At 30.0% G+C, this 25,306-nt stretch overlaps 5 protein-coding genes across 6 annotated transcripts; 3 read left to right on the top strand and 2 right to left on the bottom strand.

Moving 5' to 3' along the window:
* Positions 1–2,906: 2,906 nt before the first annotated feature.
* LOC111678438 (eukaryotic translation initiation factor 1A, X-chromosomal) lies at positions 2,907–19,141 on the bottom strand. Its single transcript, XM_023439787.2, has 3 exons — positions 19,001–19,141; positions 18,670–18,916; positions 2,907–3,288 (listed from the first exon to the last, which is right to left on the bottom strand). Exons 2-3 carry the CDS (start codon positions 18,871–18,873, stop codon positions 3,046–3,048), a joined length of 447 nt encoding a protein of 148 aa, XP_023295555.1. The 5' UTR covers positions 18,874–18,916; positions 19,001–19,141; the 3' UTR covers positions 2,907–3,045.
* Positions 10,083–11,686, top strand: LOC111678437 (lectizyme). Its single transcript, XM_023439786.2, has one exon. It carries the CDS (start codon positions 10,255–10,257, stop codon positions 11,260–11,262), a length of 1,008 nt encoding a protein of 335 aa, XP_023295554.2. The 5' UTR covers positions 10,083–10,254; the 3' UTR covers positions 11,263–11,686.
* Positions 19,142–19,212: 71 nt separating the features above from the next.
* Positions 19,213–19,886, top strand: LOC111678428 (peptidyl-prolyl cis-trans isomerase NIMA-interacting 4). The gene is made up of 2 exons (XM_023439776.2): positions 19,213–19,432; positions 19,498–19,886. Exons 1-2 carry the CDS (start codon positions 19,348–19,350, stop codon positions 19,806–19,808), a joined length of 396 nt encoding a protein of 131 aa, XP_023295544.1. The 5' UTR covers positions 19,213–19,347; the 3' UTR covers positions 19,809–19,886.
* A 147-nt stretch (positions 19,887–20,033) lies between these two features.
* LOC111678391 lies at positions 20,034–21,549 on the top strand. The gene is made up of 2 exons (XM_023439736.2): positions 20,034–20,654; positions 20,770–21,549. The coding sequence occupies exons 1-2, from the start codon at positions 20,274–20,276 to the stop codon at positions 21,433–21,435; spliced, it is 1,047 nt and encodes a 348-aa protein (XP_023295504.2). The 5' UTR covers positions 20,034–20,273; the 3' UTR covers positions 21,436–21,549.
* A 443-nt stretch (positions 21,550–21,992) lies between these two features.
* Positions 21,993–24,722, bottom strand: LOC111678402 (probable glutamine--tRNA ligase). 2 transcript variants are annotated; one of them, XM_023439746.2, is made up of 2 exons: positions 24,563–24,722; positions 21,993–24,506 (listed from the first exon to the last, which is right to left on the bottom strand). In XM_023439746.2, the coding sequence occupies exon 2, from the start codon at positions 24,492–24,494 to the stop codon at positions 22,158–22,160; it is 2,337 nt and encodes a 778-aa protein (XP_023295514.2). In that variant the 5' UTR covers positions 24,495–24,506; positions 24,563–24,722; the 3' UTR covers positions 21,993–22,157. The 2 variants fall into 2 exon arrangements, with proteins under 2 accessions (XP_023295514.2, XP_023295515.2); XM_023439747.2 differs by having other exon boundaries at positions 21,993–24,501; positions 24,563–24,697.
* Positions 24,723–25,306: the final 584 nt, after the last annotated feature.

The following is a 25,306-nucleotide window of genomic DNA, read 5'->3' as shown; positions in this document are numbered from 1 at the left end:
TTTTTTAAAGAAAATTCGAATAATCGAAAAAAAAATTTATAGAAAATTCGAATATTAAAAATTTTCTATAGAAAAATCGAATGATCACTAAATTTTCTATATAAAAGTCGAATAATCACTAAATTTTCTATAGAAAAGTCGAATAATCGCTATTTTTTATAGAATACTCGAATAATCGCTGTTTTTTTTAAATAAAAAAATCGAATAAACGCTGTGATTTCTAAAGAATAATTTTCTAAAAAAACACTTGAATAATCACTAAAATTTCTAAAGAAAATTCGAATAATCACAAAAAATTTCTATAGAAAACTCGAATAATCGTATATTTTCTATAGAAAACTTGAATAATCGCATATTTTCTATAGAAAATTCTAATAATCGAAAAATGTTCTATAGAAAACTCGAATAATCGCACATTTTCTATAGAAAATGTTAAACGTTAAATTTTCTATAGAAAACTCGAATAATCCCACATTTTCTATAGAAAACTTGCATAATCGCAACATTTTCTATAGAAGACTCGAATAACCGCTAAATTTTCTATAGAAAACTCTAAGTACTTTTAAATTTTCTATAGCAAATGAATAATCCCAACATTTTCTATATAGTACTCGAATAATCGCACATTTTCTATAGAAATCTTGAATAATTACTAAATATTCTATAGAAAACTCGATTTGCCCATTTTCTATATAAAACTCGAATAATCGCAACATTTTCTATAGAAAACTCGAATAATCGCCCATTTTCTATAGAAAATTTGAAGAACTTTTAAATTTTTTATACAAATTTTGAATAATCGCACATTTTCTATAAAAAACTCTAATTATCGCACATTTTCTACAGAAAAGTTGAATAGAAAAACTCGAATTGCCCATTTTCTATATAAAACTCGAATAATCGCACATTTTCTATAAAAAAACTCGAATAATCGCCCATTTTCTATAGAAAATTCGAATAACTTTTAAATTTTCTATAGAAATTTCGAATAATCGCACATTTTCTATAGAAAACTTGAATAATCGCAACATTTTCTATATAGAACTCGTATAATCATATAAATTTTCTATACAAAACTCGAATAATCGCACATTTCCTATAGAAAAGTTGAATAATCACTAAATATTCTATAGAAAACTTGAATAATCACCCATTTTCTATAGAAAACTTAAATAATTGCTAAATTTTCTATAGAAAACTCGAATAATCACCCATTTTCTATAGAAAAATAGAATAATCGTTAAATTTTATATAGAAAATTAAAATAATCGTTAAATTTTCTAAAGAAAATTTGAATAATCGAAAAATTTTCTATGGAAAACTTGAATAATTGCCCATTTTCTATAGAAAATTCGAAGAATATCTAAATTTTCTATAGAAATTTCGAATAATCGCACATTTGCTATAGAAAACTCGAATAACCGCTAAATTTTCTATAGAAATTTCGAATAATCGCATATTTTCTATAGAAAACTTGAATTGCTAAATTTTCTAAAGAAAATTCGAATAATCGAAAAAATTTTTATAGAAAACTCGAATAACCGTTAAATTTTCTATAGAAAATTCGAACCGTCGCATATTTTCTATATAAAACTTAAATAATTGCTAAATTTTCTAAAGAAAACTCGAATAATCGCACATTTTTTATAGAAAACTCGAATAATCGCACATTTTCTACAGAAAACTCGAATAGCGCTAAATTTTTAAAAGAAAATTCGAAGAATCGAAAAATTTTCTATAGAAAACTCAAATAATCGCACATTTTCTATAGCAAAATTGAATAATCGTTAAATTTTCTATAGAAAATTCGATTGTAAAATTTTCTAAAGAAAATATGAAAAAAAATTGAGAAATTTAAACAATTGAATAATTTCCGATAGAAATTTTATAATTTTGACTTAAAAAACTTTTCGAAATACTAACTTTTCAAATAATTAAAAGAAACACTTTAAAATTTTTAGGCGTCTTCCTTTCACATTTTATTATCTTAAAATAAACTATTTGTTTCGTATCCTTTTACAAAGATTTTAATAACATATTTTTTTCTAAATAATAATAATTTATAAAAAAAACAAAGATTTCTTAAAGAAATTGTTTAAAAAAAAGTCATGAAATAAAAATGATGGAAAGGAACACTTTTTTTACAAAAAAAAGAGAAAAAAACAAGCAAATTAAACTAAACCACAGAAATTTGTATTGAATGGAATAAAACTAAAATAAAGAAAAAAATAAATAAAAAAAAGAGAGGAGAGCGTGTTAAGCAAACAAAGAAATACGGAATTCAAATTTTGTTTTAAAGTTTTTTGTTTTTATGTAAAGTTTTGTTTTTATTGAGTTTTTACCTTTAAGGATTAAGTTCATTTTTTTAAATAATAAAATTTAAAATTCTATAATCTATATAATTTAGTTATTAATGTTGGTTATGGAAAATTTTTTTCTTTTTTTTTTAATTTGCTTTCTTGTTAATATGTAGTTGTTTGTTTCTTTTTTTTAAATTGTTGTTTTGCTTTCGTTCTTTTTTTAATTTAAATATATATAAGGGGGGGTTTTATTTTAATATATATTTTTGTTTAAATTTAATTGTATATTTATTTATTATATAGAATTATTAAATATTTAAATTTTGAATAGAGAGTACGTTTGACGCGGTGTCTTTGCAATTAATTGTATAAAAGTTTCTTTTTATTGGTTTGATGTTTTTAATTTTTTAAAACGTTAATGCGACGCAAATATAAAACGTGCTCTTCTGACTTTCTTTGTTGATTTGATGTTATTTGCTTTTCGTAACTCTGTGGACAATGATCTGTGTGTTGTTCAAACTTATAAATTTATTTCAAAACTTTTTCTTTCTTTATTTTTTACTTTAAATTTAAAGTTAATTTAGTTTCTTCAATGACTTATTTTCGTTTTTTTTTTAATTTATTCTTCTTTAATTCAATTTTTCACTTTGTTCAATTCAATTTCCTCTTCTTCTGTTGTTGTTGTTGCTGTTGCGGCTGCTGCTGTTGTTTGATTGTTTATGTCTCTCTTAGTTTTAGCGCTTAATCAGATATTGTCCACAGAGTCGGCATCATCATCAGAACTGATTTCATCACCAAATTCAATATCTTCATCCAAACCGTCTTCCACAAAGGTGACTGTATCGTTGATACGCACAGATTCAGGGAATTCACCATAAGTTTTCAAATTTCTAGCTTCATCGGATGTGTATTTAAGAATAACATCGGCCTTTGAATCTTGATAGTCACGAAGACCAACCAAAATGATATCGCCTTGATTGATCCAGACCTGGAAAAAAAGTAAAGGAATAATAAAATAATGTTATTTTTTAAATTCGATAGAATTACTTTTACTAAGATAATAATTTTTATAAAATTCTCAAGAATTATTTGTCGCATTAGCTAAAAATTTTAAAGTAATGATAACAATACCTTTCTCCAGATGAAGATAGATAAAGTTTAGACACTAAACAAATAAACAAAAATTTTGGACGTCATTTGGACGTCTATTCAGTTTCTAATTAAAGAAAAGACCTGCCTTAACACCTTTTTTATAAAATCTGCAGGTAAAATTTTTATTATGACTAATGTTAAAAACAGTTCCGAATGTAAAACAAAAATTGTATAATAATTAAGAGCTTTTAGTAAAGTTTCAGTTAAATACCCACAATTTCCGTTTATGTCACATTTCATTATAAAATATTTGCTATTATAAATAAATATTTCTTTTCCTAAATACCTAAAGTGATCATAATTAGTAATAAAATAAAAGTGTCAATGGCAAGTGGGTAAAAAAGTATATTATCAGTTTAAACGTCATAAATATTTAAAATATGATTTTTTTCATAGAATAAAGTTAACGTCACACAATATTATGGAGGCACATACATACATATGTATGTATGTAATTTATTTATCAAACAAAAACTTAATACAAAAAGGAAGAGGAAATATTAGAATTGTTGGTTTTATCATATTAAAAGAGTAAACTTACTACTGGTCACTTGTAGTTTAATTGATGAGTGTTATGGACTTTGTCATAGACAATATTAATCATGGGAAAATTTGGTAGAAATTTATGTGTATAAATAAATTGTAATCATTATTTTAAATTAATTTGACTGTTTTTAATGAGTATAGAATTATAAGAATATTTTGTAGTAAAAATATGTTGTTAATCGATATTATTTAGGTACATCTTTGTAGTTCTAGTTTAATTCTGGTTCAGTTCTAGTTCAGTTCTAGTTCAGGTTTAGTTCAGGTTTAGTTCAGTTCTAGTTCAGTTCTAGTTCAGTTCTAGGTCAGTTCTAGTTCAGTTCTACTTCAGTTCTACTTCAGTTCTACTTCAGTTCTACTTCAGTTCTAGTTCAGTTCTAGTTCAGTTCTAGTTCAGTTCTAGTTCAGTTCTAGTTCAGTTCTAGTTCAGTTCTAGTTCAGTTCTAGTTCAGTTCTACTTCAGTTCTACTTCAGTTCTAGTTCAGTTCTAGTTCAGATCTAGTTCAGTTCTAGTTCAGTTCTAGTTCAGTTCTAGTTCAGTTCTAGTTCAGTTCTAGTTCAGTTCTAGTTCAGTTCTAGTTCAGTTCTAGTTCAGTTCTAGTTCAGTTCTAGTTCAGTTCTAGTTCAGTTCTAGTTCAGTTCTAGTTCAGTTTTGGTTCAGTTCTTGTTCAGGGCTCAAATTATTTCATACGATATCGTTCGAAATCTCCAATTAGATTCTATTGAGATTTCGATCGATATCGTATGCCGTAATTTGAGCCCAATTCTAGTTCAGTTGTAGTTCAATTGTAGTTCAGTTCTAGTTCAGATCTAGTTTAGTTCTAGTTCAGTTCTAGTTCAGTTCTAGTTCAGTTCTAGTTCAGTTCTAGTTCAGTTCTAGTTCAGTTCTAGTTCAGTTCTAGTTCAGTTCTAGTTCAGTTCTAGTTCAGTTCTAGTTCTAGTTCAGTTCTAGTTTAGTTCTAGTTCAGTTCTGGTTCAGTTCTTGTTCAGGGCTCAAATTATGGCATACGATATCGTTCGAAATCTCCAATTAGATTCTATTGAGATTTCGATCGATATCGTATGCCGTAATTTGAACCCAATTCTTGTTCAGTTGTAGTTCAATTGTAGTTCAGTTCTAGTTCAGTTCAGTTTTAGTTCAGTTCTAGTTCAGTTCTAGTTCAGTTCTAGTTTAGTTTTGGTTCAGTTCAAGTTAAGTTTAAATTGTGTTCAGTTCTATGTTAATTTAAAATCATTTCTAATTCTTGATCAACGTGGAAAATAAAAAATAAAATACATATTTCATCTATTTCAACTAATAAATAATTAAACATTAATTAATATTTAAATTATCCAAAAAAAATATTCTCATTACAGATAGTATCACAAAAATGTTGATTATAAAAATTCCTATTAATGTTATCAATACTTTAATAGAAAAGTATGCCCTTAAGTTGCCACTTGCAAATTTCCCATCAAAACCTGTGACAATCAATCAACTTGGGATAAATAAAGAACAAACTCAACACATCATTTTAAAATTATTATAAAAACATATTTATGTGTTGATATTTATAAATTTCATAAATTGCTAATTTTACAAAAGTCATATAATTGATTACCTACATTCCAATATTTATGTGAGTGTGTGTTAAATGGGAAAATCTTAGAAATAAAAAAGTGACATTCATCTGCTGCGTATTTTATAGACATTTGTCATGTTTTGAGTGGGTGCTATGTTTAATAGATAAGACGCCAATAAATTGTACTTTGCTTTATTTATAAACAACAAAAATCAAATCCTTATAAGGAATGATAAGGTTATCGTCTAGATATAACAATACAAATGGCCCACTTAAGAAAATTGTTTAGTTTTTTATGTAATATGTATGCAAACAATGGTTTTGTTTGAACTTGTCACACTTCAAAGGCATCAAAAGAAAATAATTTCACAATGTTTAATTACGTAAAGTATTTGTTAAGGATTAAATGTTTAATTAGAATATGTAATATGTAATTTGAAAATATCACATTTTAAAAATTTGATTAAAGTAAAAAAATAACTTAAAATTTTTGAAATTAATTTAGAATTTTAAACAAAATTTATAATTTCGAAAAGTAAAAAATGGCTTAAAAATACTTTGAAGAATCTTTAACTCTCTTTACTTTAGTCTAGGAATAGTCTAAATTCAATAAACTAGTCTATACTCTATGGAATAGTTTATTGACTTGAGTATGGATTTCCTAGAATTTGATTTTTGTTTAAATCAAGCAAAGTTCAATTTATTGGAGTCTTATCTATTGAAAATAACATCCACTCAAAACATGAAAAATTTATATAAAATACGCAGCAGATTACAGTCACACACCCACACACACTTTCATAATTATCGGAGGGATGGTGATCAATTATTAGATTTTTGTAAAATGACCAATTTATAAATATAAACATTTTTATAGTTGTTTTAAAATTATCTGTTTAATTTGTTTTTTATTTTTTCAAATTGATTGATTGTCACAAGTTTTGATGGGAAATTTGCAAGTGGAAACTTAAATGCAAACTATTTTGTTAAAGTATTGATAAAGTTAATAGGAATTTCATAATTAACATTATTGTGATATTATTTGTACTTGGAAACATTGACAATATATTAAAGTGGTGAGAAAATTTTTTGATAATTTAAATATTCTTAAAAGTTGAATTTTTATGAAATAAATGAAGATGAATAAATATTAGGTACTTTTAACTTCCATGTTGATCAAGAACTATAACAGATTTAAAATTAACGTAGAATTGAACAATATTCGAACTCAATTTGAACTGAAAGAGAACTGAACTAGAACTGAAGAAAAACTGAACTAGAATTGAGCTCATAATGAACTAGAACTAAACAAGAACTGAACTAGAACTTAACTAGAAATGAACGGGAACTAAACTAGAACTGAATTAGAACTGAACTAGAACTGAACTAGAACTGAACTAGAAATGAACTAAAAATGAACTAGAACTGAACTAAGACTGAACTAGAACAGAACTAGAACTGAACTAGAACTGAACTAGAACTGAACTAGAATTGAACTAGAACTGAACTAGAACTGAACTAGAACTGAACTAGAACTGAACTAGAACTGAACTAGAACTGAACTAGAACTGAACTAGAACTGAACTAGAACTGAACTAGAAGTGAACTAGAACTGAACTAGAACTAAACTAGAACTGAATTAGAATCGATCTAGAACTGAACTATAACTGAACTAGAAATAAACTATAACTAAACTAGAACTAAACCAGAAGTCAACTAGAAATGAACTAAAAATTAACTAGAACTAAACTAAGACTGAACTAGAACTGAACTAAAACTAAACTAGAACTGGTCTAGATCTGAACTAGAACTGAACAAGATCTGAACTAAACCAGAATTGAACTAGAACTAAACTAGAACTGAAGCAGAACTGAACTAGAACTGAACTAGAACAGAACTAGAACTGAACTAGAACTGAACTAGAACTGAACTAGAACTGAACTAGAACTGAACTAGAACTGAACTAGAACTGAACTAGAACTGAATTAGAACTGAACTAGAATTGAACTAGAACTGAACTAGAACTGAACTAGAATTAAACTAGAATTAAACTAGAACTGAACTAGAACTGAACTAGAACTGAACTAGAACTGAACTAGAACTGAACTAGAACTGAACTAGAACTGAACTAGAACTGAACTAGAACTAAACTATAACTGAACTAGAACTGAACCAGAATTGAACTAGAGCTGAACTAGAACTGAACTAGAAATGAACCGAACTAAAATTGAACTAAACTGATCTAGAATTAAACTATAAATGAATTAGAAATGAACTAGAATTAAACTATAACTGAACTAGAGCTAAACTAGAACTGAACTAGAGTTAAACTAAACTAGAGTCAAACTAGAACTGAATTAGAGTTAAACTATAACTGAACTAGAGCTAAACTAGAACTGAACTAGAGCTAAACTAGAAATGAACTAGAGCTAAACTAGAAATGAATTAGAGCTAAACTAGAACTGAACTAGAATTAAACTATAACTGAACTAGAAGTGAACCAGAACTGAACTAAAATTGAACTAGAAGTGAATTGGACCTAATGTAGAACTCATTTAGAATTCATCTAGAACTAAAAAGAACTGAACTAGACCTTTACTGCAATGGACTAGTAAAAAAAAACTATTATTTAAGCTATTCCATTGGAATGAACTCTTAATTGGACTAGTTTGTGGTTCCGTCTTTAGACTAGTCTGTGGATTAGGTTATGTACTAATCAATGGACTAATTTATTATCTAGTCTATTGACTAGTTTTTTTTTCTAGTTTATAAACAGGTCTAAAAAGCCATCTACTATGTAATGTATGAACTACATAAGAAATTATGTAGTAATATAAAAAGTGTACATAATATGTTACGGGTGTAGTACCATAAATGCTATTCCATGCCAAAAAAGTACTGTAAAAGGTACACAATAGTACTGAACTTCCCATGCCTGATAAAATTAATACGTTTAGCCGACAGGTGAGTCATTGGGGAACACACTTAAGCAGAATTAATTTTTGTAAAACTTATAGAATTTAAGTTTAGCTTAAAAAAATACCCAAAATATCTAATGAAGACCCAACTGACTATGCAAACTTATATATTGATGAGATAAAGATCTCGTGCATGTTAAGAATGTCACGCATTTATAATCTGTTATATTTAGTAATTGAAAAAAATCAAATTTAAAGTAATAACTGATAATTATAGACGTGTGACTGGAAAATTGTTGAAAGAAACAACAGCAATAAACTGATAATATAAAAATATTTTAAAGGCAAAAGTTATGAATCTTACAAAGGCGCTTTTTTTTTCTTAAACAAATGATAAGAAATATATTTATGACGAAAATAATTTTAACCAAAGACTATGTATAACTGATGAACAAATATGTACTAGAAAAAGCAGGTGCTTCCCACTAATGTTAGCAATAAAAATGTTAAATTAATTAAAAAGCTAAAGTTAAAATAATGTTTAAAGCAATAATTTATTTAATGGTTTTATGAAAAGAACAAGTAGGAAAGAATAGTCGGGCATGGCCGACCATATGATACCCTACACCATGAGTATATTTTCACAATTTTTACTTTTATAAAATTTTTATTTTTTGTAAAGAAACTTTAATGTTGAATATTACCATAATTCCAAAATATTTAAGCCATTTATTGATAAAAAACTAAAATTTCTAAATGAGGCTTTATATAGGTCAAATATGGGCCGATCCTCGGTAAATTTGGGAAAAGGATATATTTCTAAATAACAGTTAGTTTTGTTGAGTTTCATTGCGATACAAATGGTTACAAGTCAATTTTAGACGTTTAAGTCATTTTTTGAAGGGGGGTTTGTATGGGGGCTAGGGTCAAATATAGGCCGATGGACAGCCAGCCAGCCAGCCGGACAGACGGACGGACGGATGGACGGACGGATGGACGGACGGACATGTCTTAATCGACTCAAAAAATGATTCTGAATCGATCGGTATACTTTAAGGTGGGTATTGGACCAATATTTTTGTATGTTACAAACATCAGCACAAACGTATAATACCCTCCCCACTATAGTGGTGTAGGGTATAAAAATTATTGTGGCATAATAAATGACAAGTATTTTGCATTAAATTTTAACAAAATTAAATTATGATTGAGTCATTATAAAGGAATTTCTCTAAATAGAAAGAAATTATTTAACATTTTTACACAATTAAAGCTGCTAGGGAGGTAAAACTTAAGAATAGAGAACATTAAACAGAAGCAGGAGGAGGTGTGTTTTATAGGAGTAGAAAACTTAGATAGCAAGAGAGTGTAAAATTAACAAATATTGATAAAGAAAATGAGCAGTTATAATGATTAAAATACGAATGTCTAATAAAAGAAACGATAAGCTTTCGTTTTTATTTAAAAAAAAAGTTAGAAAATCGTTTTTCCTCGTTATTTCCGATTAAAAAAAAGAGAGTAAAATTTTTAAACACAATTTAATTATAAATACCACACTCTTTTTTAAAATTTAAGTTAATTTTAAACAAGACAAGTTACAAGAAACATTAAAAAAGAAACATTATTGAAAAAACTGAAAAAAAAAGTGTTAGAAACTTTAAATAAACAAAAGACAATTTTCTTTTAATTTAAACTTTATGATATTGATAATAAAAACTAAACAAAACGGATTTATTAACGTGTACAACGTGTTTAAACGTTATAGAAGAAGAAATTATTATGACTACTTGTATTCAATATATTTATGTACTTTTAATAACAACAATATTACCAATGGTGATCGTAGCAAGCAATTCACAACTATTGCCATTAAGAAAAGGTGGCGGCATTGTGGGAAGAGAAGGCGGTGGTTTGCGTATACAAGGATTAGCAGTCATTGCCAATCAACAACGTTTAGCTTATGGTTTTTTGGAAAATCGTATAGCTTCACTGGAAACACAACAAACTTTGTGGAGTAAAAAGTTTTTGGCCAAACGAGAAGCAGAACCTCATTCAGCACCCTATGTGGTGTCTATACAACTAATGACTCCCGAGGAGGGTCTAGTGCATTATTGTGCTGGTACTGTTATAAATGAACATTGGATTTTAACTGCAGCCCATTGTTTAACTAATCCTCAAATGGTGGCTAATTCGGTAATAGTGGCCGGTTGTCATGACATTCATTCACGCAGTGAATCTCATAATGTACAACTACGTCATATAGACTATTATGTAAGGCATGAATTATATCTGGGTGGTGTAAATCCTTATGATATTGCTCTTATCTATACCAAAGAACCCTTGGTATTTGATCAATATGTACAGCCGGTAAATTTACCCCAACCAGATGTTATACCCGAAGGTTATGGTACTCTTTATGGTTGGGGTAATGTATCAATGACTATAGTACCAAAATTTCCACATAAATTACAACAGGCAAATATGCCCATATTAGATTTGGAATTATGTGAAGAAGTATTAGCGGCATCGGGTATGCAATTGCATGAAACAAATTTATGTACTGGTCCGCTAACAGGAGGTGTTAGTATATGTACAGCAGATTCTGGAGGTCCATTAATACAAACACAATACGATATCTATGGTCAAGAACAACAGACTATTATAGGTATAGTATCCTGGGGTAAAATGCCCTGTGGACAAAAAAATGCTCCTTCGGTATTTGTTAGAGTATCAGCTTTTACCCAATGGATACAACAAATCATCAATACAGCAACACAATTTGAATAAAAAAGAAATTAATAAAAAAAAAACAAATCCTCAACAAAATAAAACTCGAATTAAGTTTAACTTATAGAAAACTAATTGTATTATAAACTCCAGAAATCTCATTAGTTTGTAAGTTTTAAAATTAAGAAAAAAAAAACTATTAAAAATGTAAAACTAAATCTCAAAAAAAACTTTATTTAATAAAATGTATTTATTTAAAATTTTTATAAAAAGAAAAACCTAGAATTTTTTTATTTTAATTAAAACATTTGTTTAAGGTAAGCACCACCAAATAATATATAATCTAAGAAAATTATGGTGAAATATTTTTAAGAAATTACTCATTCATATCACTGCTAGACGACTACGACAAAAAAAAAAAACAGCTAATATCAGTACTTAAAACTTTTAACACAGTCTTCGCAATATAACGTGGATTTCCAAAGAAATAAAAGTAAGAAAAACAAAAAGTACCACAAATGTTTTGTCATGCTAAAGGTACAAAGTCTAAAATTGTTTTTTTTTTTTTGGCAACTTTATCTTTTCAATTGCTACATATTTTGATTAGTGACAAGTGCTCTAACATCATATTTAACATAATCACAGATGTTAAGTAAAATTTAAAAAACAAAAAAACACACAGTTGTTGTCAATAGAATAAAGAGAGAGCAATTGAGTAGAAGGAAGTAAAGTTGTTAAGTTAGTATTTACCAAATAATAACTGATTTCGTATAGAAAATACTACACAAAGAAGATAAACTTTTAAGACTTTATCTTCAGAAAAACGTGGGAAAAAAATAACATAAATGCTTCATTATCATGACAAAGATAAATGTCGAAGTGCTTTACGCGAACTCCTTCCTTTTTCAATCAGTGGTTGCGCTTCTATGCGTCTCACAATCGCCCCATTGTGCTTCTTAAATGCCAGTGGCAATGTACATACATATATGGAATTATCGTGTACTTTGCTAAAGAACTTAAGCTATCTAGTCTCTCGATGGAAAAGAGATTCAATAACTATTCAAAAACAATTTCCAATCACGCACATGTGATGGCCTCTGTTGCAACTTGCAACTACACCTAGAAATCATAATTCTGCATCATACCATACCAAATCATTTCCAACATTTAGTTCCACAGTCACTCCTCTGTAAGGTATCTGTTGTCATCGACAATAGCAAAGAACTTATACCGAATTATAGACTTTACCATGTATTGGTCATTTATCCGCAACTCATATCCGGAAAATTAAAGTTTAAACCATAACCATTACGTGTATCCCAAAGGAACCTCAATCAACTGATTAGCCTGGACATAGTCCTGCGGACAACTGGCTAGGGAGTTGTTGTTGTAACAGCTCGACTGTGACCGATAGTTCTTTCCTGGGGAAAAAACTTTCGTTGATAAAGCTGTCGCTGGGTTGACAATCTTTGGCCGAGCATGACTCGGGTCGTTCCGGAGCGAAGATCCAATTGTCGTGGGAACGTGGGCAGGGAGTAAAATGTTCCGGCTGACTAGAGATACTAGTATCACCTTTTTACCCCGGGATTGCAATACACTAAGATGTGGGATATTTATTAAAGAAACATGCCCCGAACGGTTGACAAAAAGGAGCTTCTTACAGTTTCTAGTATGTGCTATAAATGTACGTTTATAGACAAGGTAATTGATAGCAGTTTCGAGGTCCTGGATGTACTAACTTGTAGGTAAAAAAGAAAAAACAAAACAATCAAAAACAAAAGCAATGAACTAGTAGGAGAGAAAAAAATATGAAATTCTACTAAAGATGAATGTTAAGACTTTTAGGAAAAGTGTACGATCTGAAGGTAGACAATAGAATCTTCTAACACTAAGAGACGCCAAAAATTCCACGATCGCAGGATACTGCACAAATGTCATACTTGAAGACACATAAAAAAACCTGCTACCGTCTATAGCAGACACATTAGAAAACCTGCTGCTAACAACAAGAGTGATTCTATCACCACTAATATCAGAACGGAGCAACAGGCTTAATGCCTACTGGTCACGTATAGACCATGCCGTTCCCAAAGAATGTCCTGCCTGTGGTCAAGGGTAGGCTGTTACAAAACTAGATCTAGGAGCTCGAAGGAAAAATGTTTATGTACAATAACGTAGATGAGATTGTGAGAATGTCGAACGACTCCTTTGAAAAAGAAAACTTGCGCTAGTCAGAAGTTTAGGAAGGTGTTGTTGTCCTTAAGTTGTCATTAAGCTAGAATGTTTAAATTTAATTTCGAAATTAAAAAAAAAAACGTAAATATTCAATTGCGAATTTTTGAATTTTCATAAACATTTTATATTTTCGAAAAAAAAAAAATTAGAATTTTTGAAAACTAAAAATTTACTTAAAAATTTATTTCGAAAATCGAGCAAATTTAGCAAATATCTCTATGGTTTTTCAATATTTCGACATTTTCAAAGTTAATTTCGAATTTTCGAAAATGAAATTTTTTTTCTTAAAATAGTGAAAATTAAGCAAAAATGTAAGAATTTTGAATTTATTTAAAAGTTAATTTTCAAAATGCAACTTTGAATTGAAATTTGAAAATTTAGCAAATATTTCTATGGTTTTTCAATATTTAAAAATTGTCGAAGTTAATTTCGAAAATTTAGCAGAAATATATTAATATCAAAGCAACATTAAAATTTTTGAAATTAAGTTTCGAATTTGCTATAATAATAAAGTTTCTTGAAATTGAGAAAATTTATTAAAAATGTTTAATTTTCCAAAATATTAAATATTTTCGAAAATGAAAAATTTACTTAAAAGTTAATTTCGAAAATATAACTTTAAATTCAAGAAATTTATCTAAATCGAGCAATTTAAGCTTATAAATCTATAGGATTTTTAGTATTTAAAAAAAAGGGACACGGGGATTTGACTGGCAACTATATCGCTGATGAATTAGCGAAACTAGGAGCCTCAATGTCCAACAGGGACATAGACATCTTTTGCGGAATACCGCTAAAAGCCTGCAAGACCATAATAGATGGAAAGTTCTATGAATTTTCTCAGACAAGATGGCGAAATGAACCAACTTGTATCAATACCAGGAAGATGTGGCCAAATTTGGACAGTAAACGCACGTCATATCTTCTGCAACTAAACCGCCCTCATATCAGCAACCTTGTTGCTGTCATTACGGGGCATATCTTATTGGGAAACCATGCAAGAAGACTTGGAATTCCCCACAACGACTTCTGTAGAAGTTGTCAAGACGAAGAGGAGAAAGAATCTATTAAACATCTTCTCTGTCAATGCCCTGCGCTAGCAGATACTCGAACCGTATATCTGGGAAAACGAATATTTGATGATTTGTCAGAACTATCCAGTCTAAGACTGGATAATATAAATGCCTTCATCAGGCACAGTAACTGGTTTTAGGACTACCAAGCCATAATTGAGGCACTCACCAGTCCACAAGGACAGACCTCTCAATCTTCTCCTCCACATTTAAAAATGTTCGAAGTTAATTTCGAATTTTCGAAAATGAAATTTTTTCTCCTAAAATCGAGAAAATTTAGCAGAAATATATGAATTTGAAAAAACTTAACTAAATTTAACAAATTTAGCAAATATTTGTATAGTTTTTTAATATTTAAATGTTTTCGAAGTTAATTTTGAATTTTCGAGAAATTTTAGCAGAAATGTATGAATTTCAAAACAAATTATAATTTTTAAAGTTAATTTCGAATTTTCGATAAAAATGTATTTTTTTAAATCGAGAAAATTTAGCAAAAATATTTAATTTTCAAAGATATTTAAAATTTAAATAAAAAAATTTTGAATTTTCGAAAAAAAATAAATTTAGAAAAGAATATTGAATTTCTAAGACAATTAACATTTTCGAAATAAACTGCATTATTCTTTTAGCAAAACAAAAATTATGAATTTGACTGATAATTGATTTTTTCGAAATTAATTAAAATTTAAAATTTTTCAAATTGATTTAAAATTTTCGAAAATGCTAAAATTTATTTAAAATAAAAAATTTACTTAAAAGCAAATTTAGCAAAATTGTTTGAATTTTAAAGATAAGTGACAGTTTCAAAATTAATTTTGAATTTTTGCTAATTAGAAATTTACTTAAAATTAAACAAATTTAATAAAAATATATAATTTAAATTTAATTGTAAAACTTTTTGGTACTACGTTGTTACAAAATTCTATTTGTAAAACGACAAATTTTTATCTTATCTTAATCTTAAAAAATAATTACAATAACAAACACCAACATCCTTACACACGTGCATTAGTGTAGGATTAGAACACAAATGCAAAAAAAAGCAAGTGAGTGAGTGAGTGAACACTCTAAATGTCCCAGACATGATTGGAAGTTAAATGAAATGAAATTTTGCCAAAGTAAGTATGATTTTTGTTAAATTAAATAAATTTTTTTGATTAGATAAGTTGTTGTTTTAGTTTTAGCAAAAATAAAAGACGTCGAACAAAATTCGTCTGTTTATTTAGTTAAACATTAAATTGTTATTTAATAGAAATGAAAAATAAAGAATTTAATCTTTTTTTAATGCAATTTAAGGCAATTGGCTAATATCAAGGTAAAATCAACAAATATTGTTAATAATATTTATGACCTTTTAATGATTATTAAAAGGGGATTATAGGTCGTGTGAGATATTAAGAGTTTTATGAGAACAAGCAAGAAGAGTGCTGGCTTGTGTTATATCTAGATTAGATTGTATATAAATTTCTTGGAAACACCTTTGGATTGAATGTTTTATTAAGTAAATTAATACAAATTTCAATAGTCTGCCTTTAGAAATTTAACTTTTTCGTTAAGAATTCAACTTGACCTAGGTCTTCCACATCAACTCACTCACTCACTCGTGTTCAGAGTATTCACTTCTTATAAGAAACAAAGCATTTTGTTTTAATTTGTCTTATAAATGTTCTAAGAATCAATGGCGCAATAAAGTCTTAAGTTTGTATAATGTATATTTTACAATTTGTGAAATTTTACATTGCTACTGCTAATTAAAACAAATAATTACTTTTATAAAAATTAAAGAGAGAAGTAGACAAAATGTTAAATAAATATTTGTATTATCAATACAAAAAGAAGCAATCATATCATAAATACAACAAGAATGACTTTGTAGAAAATGGTTTAAATAAGAATATTTTGTTAAGACATTAAATTATGGTGAAATTTTTAAAAATTAGAAAAAGAGCGGGAACTTCTCCGTTTCAAGTTTTTAAGATGTGTTTTTTTTTTTATCGAAATTTAATAATATTTTTTAAAGTTAATTGCAGAAGTAGAAGAAGTTTTACAAATTTTGATAGATTTTAAAACCTCTTCCTCTAAATGAAATACAAAAGGATCAACGTGTGCCTAGTGAGGACATCAAGGTCGTGCCTAGTGGGCGTGTGCCCAGTGAGGACATCAAGGTCGACCAGCTACTGACCTAACTTTCTTTATATACAAACAAGTTTTTTTTCATGTTTTATATTGAAAAGTTGTTATTGATTTCAATAGGTTAGGTTAGGTAAGAAAGGCAGCCACTCAACCAAGCATGAGTGGCTCACATGGGTCCACCTAGTTGCGGTGCCTTTGTGTTACTGTAGTGGTCGTAGGAGTCCATTTGATTATAACTCCCTACTTCCAGATTTAAATCTCCCGGTTAGATTAACAAAATTTAGGATATTCTTTAGGTATAAACCCGATAGCTCATCCAAATATGATAAAGCAACAAGGCCGAAGCATTGTTCGCTGCTTTCATTGAAAGCTAGACAATAGCAGAGAAGGTGAGGTGTCGTTTCCTATTCCTCCTCATTATTGCAACTTTTACAGTAGTCGTTATATTTGAGAGCCATTCTTCTGGCATGATTGCCAATAGTACAGTGTCCTATTATTACTAATACCCGCGTTCATATCTGTTTCCTTCGAAAGCTTAATAGTAAGCTTGGCCTGGGTCAAATTGATCACGAACAAGTGGTTTCACTGAGCCATCTGATTTGATCCATATTATATAGTTAAGTCTAAACCAGTAGCTTACAGTTAGTAAGAAAAATATCAGTAAATGAGTTAATTTCATCTTCTACTCTCATCGCACAATTCCTGGCATGTTCGTCAGCTATACAGTTTCCCTGACAATTGCTATGTGCAGTTTATTGTTTTCAATAAAAAAAAGAATGAAATATTCGCATTTTAAGGAACAGGCTATTAATATTATTATCATTTATTTCTGTTTTTTTACTTTCAGTTTCGAGAATTTAATTTTGGATTGAGAACCCTGAAATTTGCTTATTTTGGAAGCGGTTTATGTTCGATCTATGTGTGATGTCTTGATTGTCTGGAAAGACTTAAACGATCGAATAAGGGAAGTGGGTGTCTCTACCAGCAATGAATGAACGAAATTGAAGCAGATACAATCCTTCAAGAACAGCGAAAAGGAGTCAATGTATTTGAAAATCACAGTCATTTCCAGAAACGTCTATCTAACTTCATGGTTCTAAATTGTCTTTCACACCAAAAGTTCTTAAAAAAACGAGAACCAAAAGGTTCTCATCAGTTTAGTGTCTATTCTGTAAGCAAAATGAGACAAATTTTAAACTTTATTGAAGTTGGAACATAAAGGAACATACATGGCGCTAAAACGTAAAACAGTAGATGTATCAGAGACGAGAATTGGCTACTACCGAAAAGTATTTAATAGGAATAATAATTTGAGTTGTATAAACCCATAATAACACTGAATATGTTGGCCCAGATTTCCTAGAACCCATAGTTAACTGCTCAATCTGAAAATGGAACATTTGCTAACATTACAAGCTAATTAACAGCAGGATGCGGCCAATGCAAGTTAAATTTAAACAAGATTCTCAAGAAGACCATAAAACAAAATATCAACATATTTTTAAATAAAATATATAATAAAACCATTTTTAAATATAAAAACACAAAAATAAACAATTCCTCTCACGATTTTCAACTCCTTTCGAAAACCATTTAAAAATATCATTTGTTTTTGTTATTGTTAATCAAAATAAATGTTAATGATATTTGTACAACCTTGTTTGACTTTAAATAAACATAAAACGTCATAAAACAACTGCACAAAAACCCTCCACAAAACAAAGGGGGGGGGGGTTTAAAAAAACAATTTATTTATTATTGTCTCCTTCAGCTGAAAAAGCACATCGCAAAACAATTTTTTGCACAAACACACAAACTGATGAGTCTACTCATACACAAACACACACCCTCCCAAAACAAAAAAACGAAATGAATGTTTCATACAAATGCAAACATTTGCACATTTCTACTATAACGCGCGCTAGTACTTTCACAATTAAATTTTATCTTTGCCTTATAATGAAATTAAATTTTCTTTCTTTGTTATATATAAAATACAAAAAGAAAAAACAAAGATTTTCCTTACCTTCTTTCTTAGTTTCCCCCGAATATGACACAGACGTTTGACACCATCAAAGCACATTGCCTCCAGACGGCCATTTCCCAACATTTTTGTAACTTGTGCATATTCTTGCTGATCTTCTTTGAAAATCAATTCACGTTTCTCGAATTCATTTTCGTTCTTACCACGACGACGATTTTTGCCACCTTTTCCCTTATTTTTAGGCATTGTGTTAGCGGTTTATTAAGTTTTTTTCCAACAATTAACGAATCTATACACACAAGTTTATAAAATTCAATAAAATTTATTAATTTTTATAGCGAATTTAAATATTTTTAATGAAATTTTCACTTACGAAAAAATGCCTGATGAACTTTATTTTTTCAGTTCTGTGACAGAAAAGAGGGAGAGGAATATTTAATTTATAAAGGCTATAAAATGTCAAAAGTTTTGGGCCTTTAAAAGCCAGTAGAAGAAAAGAGATGGTTATAGTTTATACAAATTGTCATGCTGGTAATGATAAAATTAAAAAGAAAAAAATTGCACAAGGTAGCAAAACAGCATTGCCAGCATAGATTTTTTCATCAAAATAAACTTGGCAGCACTTAGTAACTTGACATTTGCTATGTTTTACACACATACATAACCTTAATTTTTAAGTTTATTTAAGGAACTTTGTAAATTGAAAATAAATAAATCAAAATGCCTCCTAAAAAGGATAATAAAGGCAAAGATAATAAAGGTGCTGCTGGCGGCAAAAAGGGCGGAGGAGCCGCTGAAGAAAAAGGTGCGTCTTTATACTATATGTGTAAATGTTTAGGAAGAAAATCAAATTTTGTTTACATTTGTTAGGCAAAGAAAAGAAAGGTGGTAATGCTGTTAAAGTAAGACATATTTTATGCGAAAAACAAGGCAAAATAATGGAGGCCATGGAAAAACTAAAAGCCGGCCAAAAGTTTCCTGAGGTAGCTGCCGCCTATAGTGAAGATAAAGCACGTTCCGGTGGTGACTTGGGCTGGCAAATACGTGGCGCTATGGTGGGTCCCTTTCAAGATGCTGCCTTTGCCTTGCCCATTTCAACAGTCAACAATCCGGTGTACACTGATCCACCAATTAAAACAAAGTTTGGTTACCATATTATAATGGTAGAAGGCAAGAAATAGGAAAAATTTAACAAAAAACGCATTTTTTATAATTATTTATATAAGATCTTAATTTTGTAATAAAGCACTAAAGGAAAATGATGTTTTATTAAATAAGAAATTTCTGTTACAAATGTAAACAGCCAAGGTCTATTTATATAAGGTGACATTGGCACCACAGCTAATTATGAATTGAAGCACATTAAATGTCAAATCCATATGTTAATCTTTATATGAAAAAAAGGAAATCATTCATTTGAATATGTCAAAACTAGCCAATGCTACCATCTTATAAAATCCCTCTTTCTAGTAGTAATTATTGCCTTATTGTTTTTATGTACTGCCAGAAAGAGACCACTCTATATTATCAACATTCTGTCATGCTTTACTCAGTCGGCCATAATGCATGCTGTATGACTCAAAGCATATTTTGGTTATGATTGTGCTGTGTGTGTCTAAAAAAACAAAATTTTCAAGATTTTGATCATGGCTATAACAGCAAATAAAAAATTCTGGACTGAATTCATCGATATCTATCACAGTCTACCCAGTCTATGGAATACCAAAGATGAAAACTATAATAATCGTGAAAGTCGTTCGTTGGCCTGGAATAAATTGGTGGAAAAACTGCGAGACGTTGAACCAGATGCCAATCAAGATTCTGTAAAACGTAAAATTAATACATTTCGTTCGAATTTCAATCGAGAAGTAAGAAAAATAAAACAAACACAAAAGGAACAACCAGCGGATGTATACAATCCCACGTTGTGGTATTTTGATCAATTATCATTTCTATTGAATCAGGAAAAATATAATAGTAATGGTGTGGCTATAGATGGTCACTATGACGAAGAAATGACATTAATGGTAAGAGTTGGTTTCTTTTATTTTCGTTTAAGAAACGAATTATTCATGCATGACGATTAACCTCAATCATTTCGATAACGGTTATTAAATTTGAATGAAATTTTAAAATTTACAGGGTTTAACTGCCACCAAAAGTGAAATTATGGATGAAAATGAAACTATGATGGGGGAATCTGCAAATAAAGAGGAAATATCGTCCACGGCTAGTGAACAAAATTGTAAATTAAACAGCAGTAAGTCTATGACACGTTCGCTGGTGAAAAGAAACCAACGGGAAAAAACTTTAGAGCCGGAGCCGGTAATGGTGCCGAAACCCATTATAGAGTTTACTCCTATTATTGAAGTAATACAACCAGAATCTTGCCTAGCTTTGCCAACCCCCTTGAATATAAAAGATCAACAAAGTTTGGGTCTCCAAGAAAATTCCACAAAACCTTTAGAAAATATGCCGGAAAAATCTGAGGAATTAGAAAACACCTCCACTAACTGTAGAAAGTTACGCTCGAATTTTAATAAAAAATCAAAATTACGTTTAAAATCTCAAGATCCCTACAATCGAAGTTTTGTCAGAAATAATATGTTATCTCCCATGCTAACAGATGAAGCTGCTATTTATGGACAATCATGGGCCTGTGGTTTTCGTAAATTAACTGCTCAACAAAAACTTTTTGCTAAAAAAGCTATAGATGAAATATTAATACTAGGACAACTAAATGTTTTAAAATTAAATACTATAACAATGAATACAAATTCATTGGAAGTACCAAGTGATGAAGGATAAACTTTCTATTTTAAATTACTCTAAAATAGTCTTTAATCTACAAACCAAAAATCTAATAAATAAGAAATTGTTTTGTTGTAAACCAGTGAATTAAATAAATAAATAAAATTAAGATTTTAATTGAAGAAAATTTTGTAATTAATTTCTTTAAATTTCAGAATATTGCTCTAACGCAGACGCGGATTCACTTTTTATAGGGGCTAGGGTCAAATAAGGCCCTATAAATTTAGAGTTCATGAGGGTCATCAAGCCTAGTATAGAACTTGGTTTTGCAGCTTTTTGTTGACATTCGAGTTCAGTTGATTGGCATACTTTAAGGTGGGTATAGGACCAATATTATTGTGCGTTACAAACATCAGCACAAACCAAATATATACCCTCCCCACTAAAGTGGTGCAGGATATAATAATTGGCACTTTTTCAATACGTGAAAAGTTTTTCTTAAAAAAATCTTTTTCCTACTTTTACAATTTATTGAGAACAACTATTAATTCCTTTTTAATAGTTCACTTTTAATCACTTTAAGCACTATATATTATAACTGACACTACAAGCACTTCTTTCACATAACATCGTACTCAGATATCAAATATTTATTCGTTATAAAAAGTGTAAAGTTAACACTATGTTTTTCTTCTTTTCAATTGTAAAGCTTTCTTATGCGACATTTTTAACATCATATGTAGATTCCTTTTGATAAAAAATTATAACAATAAAATTGTTTATTTCTTACCAGCATCTTCTTTCAAACCCACTGTGCGGTTAAATACTATCTTGTCCTTAGTAGTATCTGGATCTACGGAAAAGAATCCAATACGTTCAAATTGGAATTTATCATATACTTTGCAGTTCAACAGAGAACGATCAGCATACGATTGTAATACAGTTTTAGAATCTTCTCTAATGTCTGATAAAAATCCAGCTGGAACTTCATTAGGATCTTCGGGGTTTTTATGTTTGAATAGCAATTCATACAAACGCACCTCGATTTGTACAGGCTGAGATACCCATTGAATAAAGGCTTTGGGTTTCTCAGCTGTATCAGTAGACTGGCAATTGCAAACAAGTTCAGTAACATGACCGGCAGCATCCTTTTTAACATCTTTGAGCGTTAAAACAAGATTGGCATGTCTTAAGCCTACACTTTGGCCAGGTGCCAAACGACGATAGCCTTTTTCAGGTTGTTCCTTAAAGTCACTTTGTTCTATATATACCACACGATCTAAAGTGATCTTATGTGTACCCAATTCAGGATTTTGTGGGAAATTAGGTACTTCAATTTCTACAGGACCAGCATGAGGATAATTTTCTAGAGTTATTTTCAAAGGTTCCAATACCACCAATCTACGAGGAGCAGTAACATTGAGAACATCTCTTACGGCAGCTTCCAACATAGAAGGATCTACAGAAATTTGTGCGCCCGTAACACCCATTTGAGCACAGAAATTGTTAATTGCCTCAGCGGGGAAGCCACGTCTTCTTAAAGCGGTCAAGGTAAACAAACGAGGATCATCCCAATCGTTGACAATTTTCTCAGTTATCAATTTAGCAATTTTACGTTTTGATACCAGAGCATAATTCATATTCAAACGACCATATTCCCATTGTACGGGACAGTAGATATCCAAGGCATTACACAACCAATAGTATGAAGATCTTCTCGATTGAAATTCTTTGGTACACAAAGAATGTGTAATATTCTCCAAAGAATCACACAGACAATGAGTGTAATCATAGGTGGGATAAATACACCATTTGTTGCCGGTACGGTGATGTGGTATAAACTTAATACGATAAGCTACAGGATCAACTTTTCCCTCTTCCAGGGTTACTTTCAATCTCAAAGTGGCGGCACCTTCATCAATTTTACCATTCTTCATGTCTTCGAAAAGTTGTAAAGATTCCTCAATAGGACGATCACGCCATTGACTGGGTTTGGGATTGAAACCCTTCATTTCATCGGCGCTTTGATGGCATACATAGGCTAAACCTTTGCGTATAAGAACAACAGCCCATTCATATAATTGTTGGAAATTATCCGAGGAGTGTGTTATCTTATAAGGTTTGTAGCCCAACCACTCTACCATGTCTCTAATGCCTACAAAGAACTTTTCCTCCTCCTTTTCGGGATTAGTATCATCATAGCGCAAGTAACAGACACCATTATGGGCAGCAGCATAACCAAAGTTGATATTAATAGCCTTGGCATGACCAATATGTAAAATGCCATTAGGTTCTGGGGGGAAACGTGTTTGTACTCTTCCTCCCGTTGCCTTCAAATGTTCCTTAAGCAAACGTTCGGTATTTTCGGTCACTACATAGCCATCTGTTTTGTAATTTTCACCGGGAGCATGGAAATGTACTTTAGTTTTCATTAGTTCCGCTATAGTCTGAGCGCCATCACTGCTAGCTTCTTCTTTTTTGTTATTGGTAGCTTTGTTATCTTGTTTTTCAGCCTGCTTAGGCTTTTCCTTTTTCTTGTCACCCTTAGCCAATGGTTTCATATCCTCCTCAGTTTTGGGACCCAACAAATCAAAGATTTCTACATCTATGGCGGCCTTCACACTCTTAGCATCAGCCCACTTTAAAATTTCTCTTACTTCTTGCATGATTTTGAAGGAATTAAAGTGATAACGTTGTTCCAGCAACGCATCCTTATACTTGGCCACCTGTTGCTGTACTACTTTCTCAATTTCCTCTGGAGTAACCACTACACCAACACCACACTCCTTTTCCAATTCTGGCAAATTAATAGCTTGTCCTTTTTTCTGCACTTGCTTAAGTAAATACTCCAGGGCAGCATCAACTCTCATAGTGGAATCCAATTTTTTCTCCACAATATAACGCACCAGCAAAGGTAAATGTTCGGCACTCTGTGGCTTAATTTTAGTAGCCATATGATACAATAGCATACCCACCCCCTCGCCTAGGGAAGCATCTTTACAATGATCCAAGGCCAATTGCAGATTTTTACTCACATTTGCATTTTTTGCCGTCTCTTTGGCTTTTTGTTCGCTCATGCCAAGAGCTTGAAATTTAACAACCAATTCTTCCGTCATTTTGTCACTAAACTAAATGGAAATACACTTGTTATGGGTGCTTAAGATAAGAATCATTTTGGAAATACCTGTAGTTAAGTTGTAAATTGTGTAAATAATGTTGTTAATATTACAAAAGAATTTGTCCGCTGATGAAATTTCTTTATTTCCACCTCCAGCAATAGAAAGCAACAACAACACAAGAGCCGCAATGTGGCCAATTGAGGTTGCCACTATTTCTTTTTTTTTTTTTGATAGAACATCTGTTTAGCGATGACACATCTGTTAGGCATTGCCAACATGAAATAATTTGGGCAAAACAAAAAACAACAAGAGATTGGCAATGTTAAGCAGTTATTGTTTGAATTATAACGGTAAATGAAAAATTTTTATAAAAAAATATCGAAATATCTTTGGGTCATAAAAACTAAAAATAAAATTTTCTAAAATTCGAACTTAAGTTCGAAAAAAAAAATTTTAAAGCCATTAAAACCAGTTCTGGTGGCCCGAATTGTCTGAAATTAGTCACTTGATGACACTACAATGCTATGTTGGAATATTTAGAATTAAGTTCGAAAATTCGAATTAATGTTCGAAAAAAATTTGAAGCTGTTAAAATAATCTTAAATTGGGGATATTCACAATAACATAATTTTAGTTCTTCTCGAGGCCAATTTCTTACATTTTCTAATTTCGAAATAATGTTCGAATAAATTTTAAAGCTGTTGAAATTATCTCAAAATCGTGGAGATTCACAAAAATATAATTTTTATTCCTTTTTCTTATTTTTTCCAATTTTTAACAAACAGTACGAATAATTTGATTGTGTTCCA

This window comes from Lucilia cuprina, chromosome 4 (assembly GCF_022045245.1).
Source record: "Lucilia cuprina isolate Lc7/37 chromosome 4, ASM2204524v1, whole genome shotgun sequence".
Classification (NCBI taxonomy): Eukaryota; Metazoa; Arthropoda; class Insecta; order Diptera; family Calliphoridae; genus Lucilia; species Lucilia cuprina.
Note: the sequence above shows the minus strand (reverse complement) of the source record. Positions and strands in the feature narration are given on the sequence as shown.

What these genes read in the sequence shown, in the direction of transcription:
- LOC111678437 (XM_023439786.2), top strand. Translation starts at nt 10,255, where the DNA reads ATGACTACTTGTATTCAATATATTTATGTACTTTTAATAACAACAATA.
- LOC111678438 (XM_023439787.2), bottom strand. Translation starts at nt 18,873, where the DNA reads ATGCCTAAAAATAAGGGAAAAGGTGGCAAAAATCGTCGTCGTGGTAAG. An exon ending in GGGGGAAACTAAGAAAGAAG is followed by an intron (nt 3,289 to 18,669) that starts GTAAGGAAAATC and finishes CTTTTTTTCCAG; the next exon opens with GTCTGGATCAATCAAGGCGA.
- LOC111678428 (XM_023439776.2), top strand. Translation starts at nt 19,348, where the DNA reads ATGCCTCCTAAAAAGGATAATAAAGGCAAAGATAATAAAGGTGCTGCT. An exon ending in AGGAGCCGCTGAAGAAAAAG is followed by an intron (nt 19,433 to 19,497) that starts GTGCGTCTTTAT and finishes TACATTTGTTAG; the next exon opens with GCAAAGAAAAGAAAGGTGGT.
- LOC111678391 (XM_023439736.2), top strand. Translation starts at nt 20,274, where the DNA reads ATGGCTATAACAGCAAATAAAAAATTCTGGACTGAATTCATCGATATC. An exon ending in ACGAAGAAATGACATTAATG is followed by an intron (nt 20,655 to 20,769) that starts GTAAGAGTTGGT and finishes TAAAATTTACAG; the next exon opens with GGTTTAACTGCCACCAAAAG.
- LOC111678402 (XM_023439746.2), bottom strand. Translation starts at nt 24,494, where the DNA reads ATGACGGAAGAATTGGTTGTTAAATTTCAAGCTCTTGGCATGAGCGAA.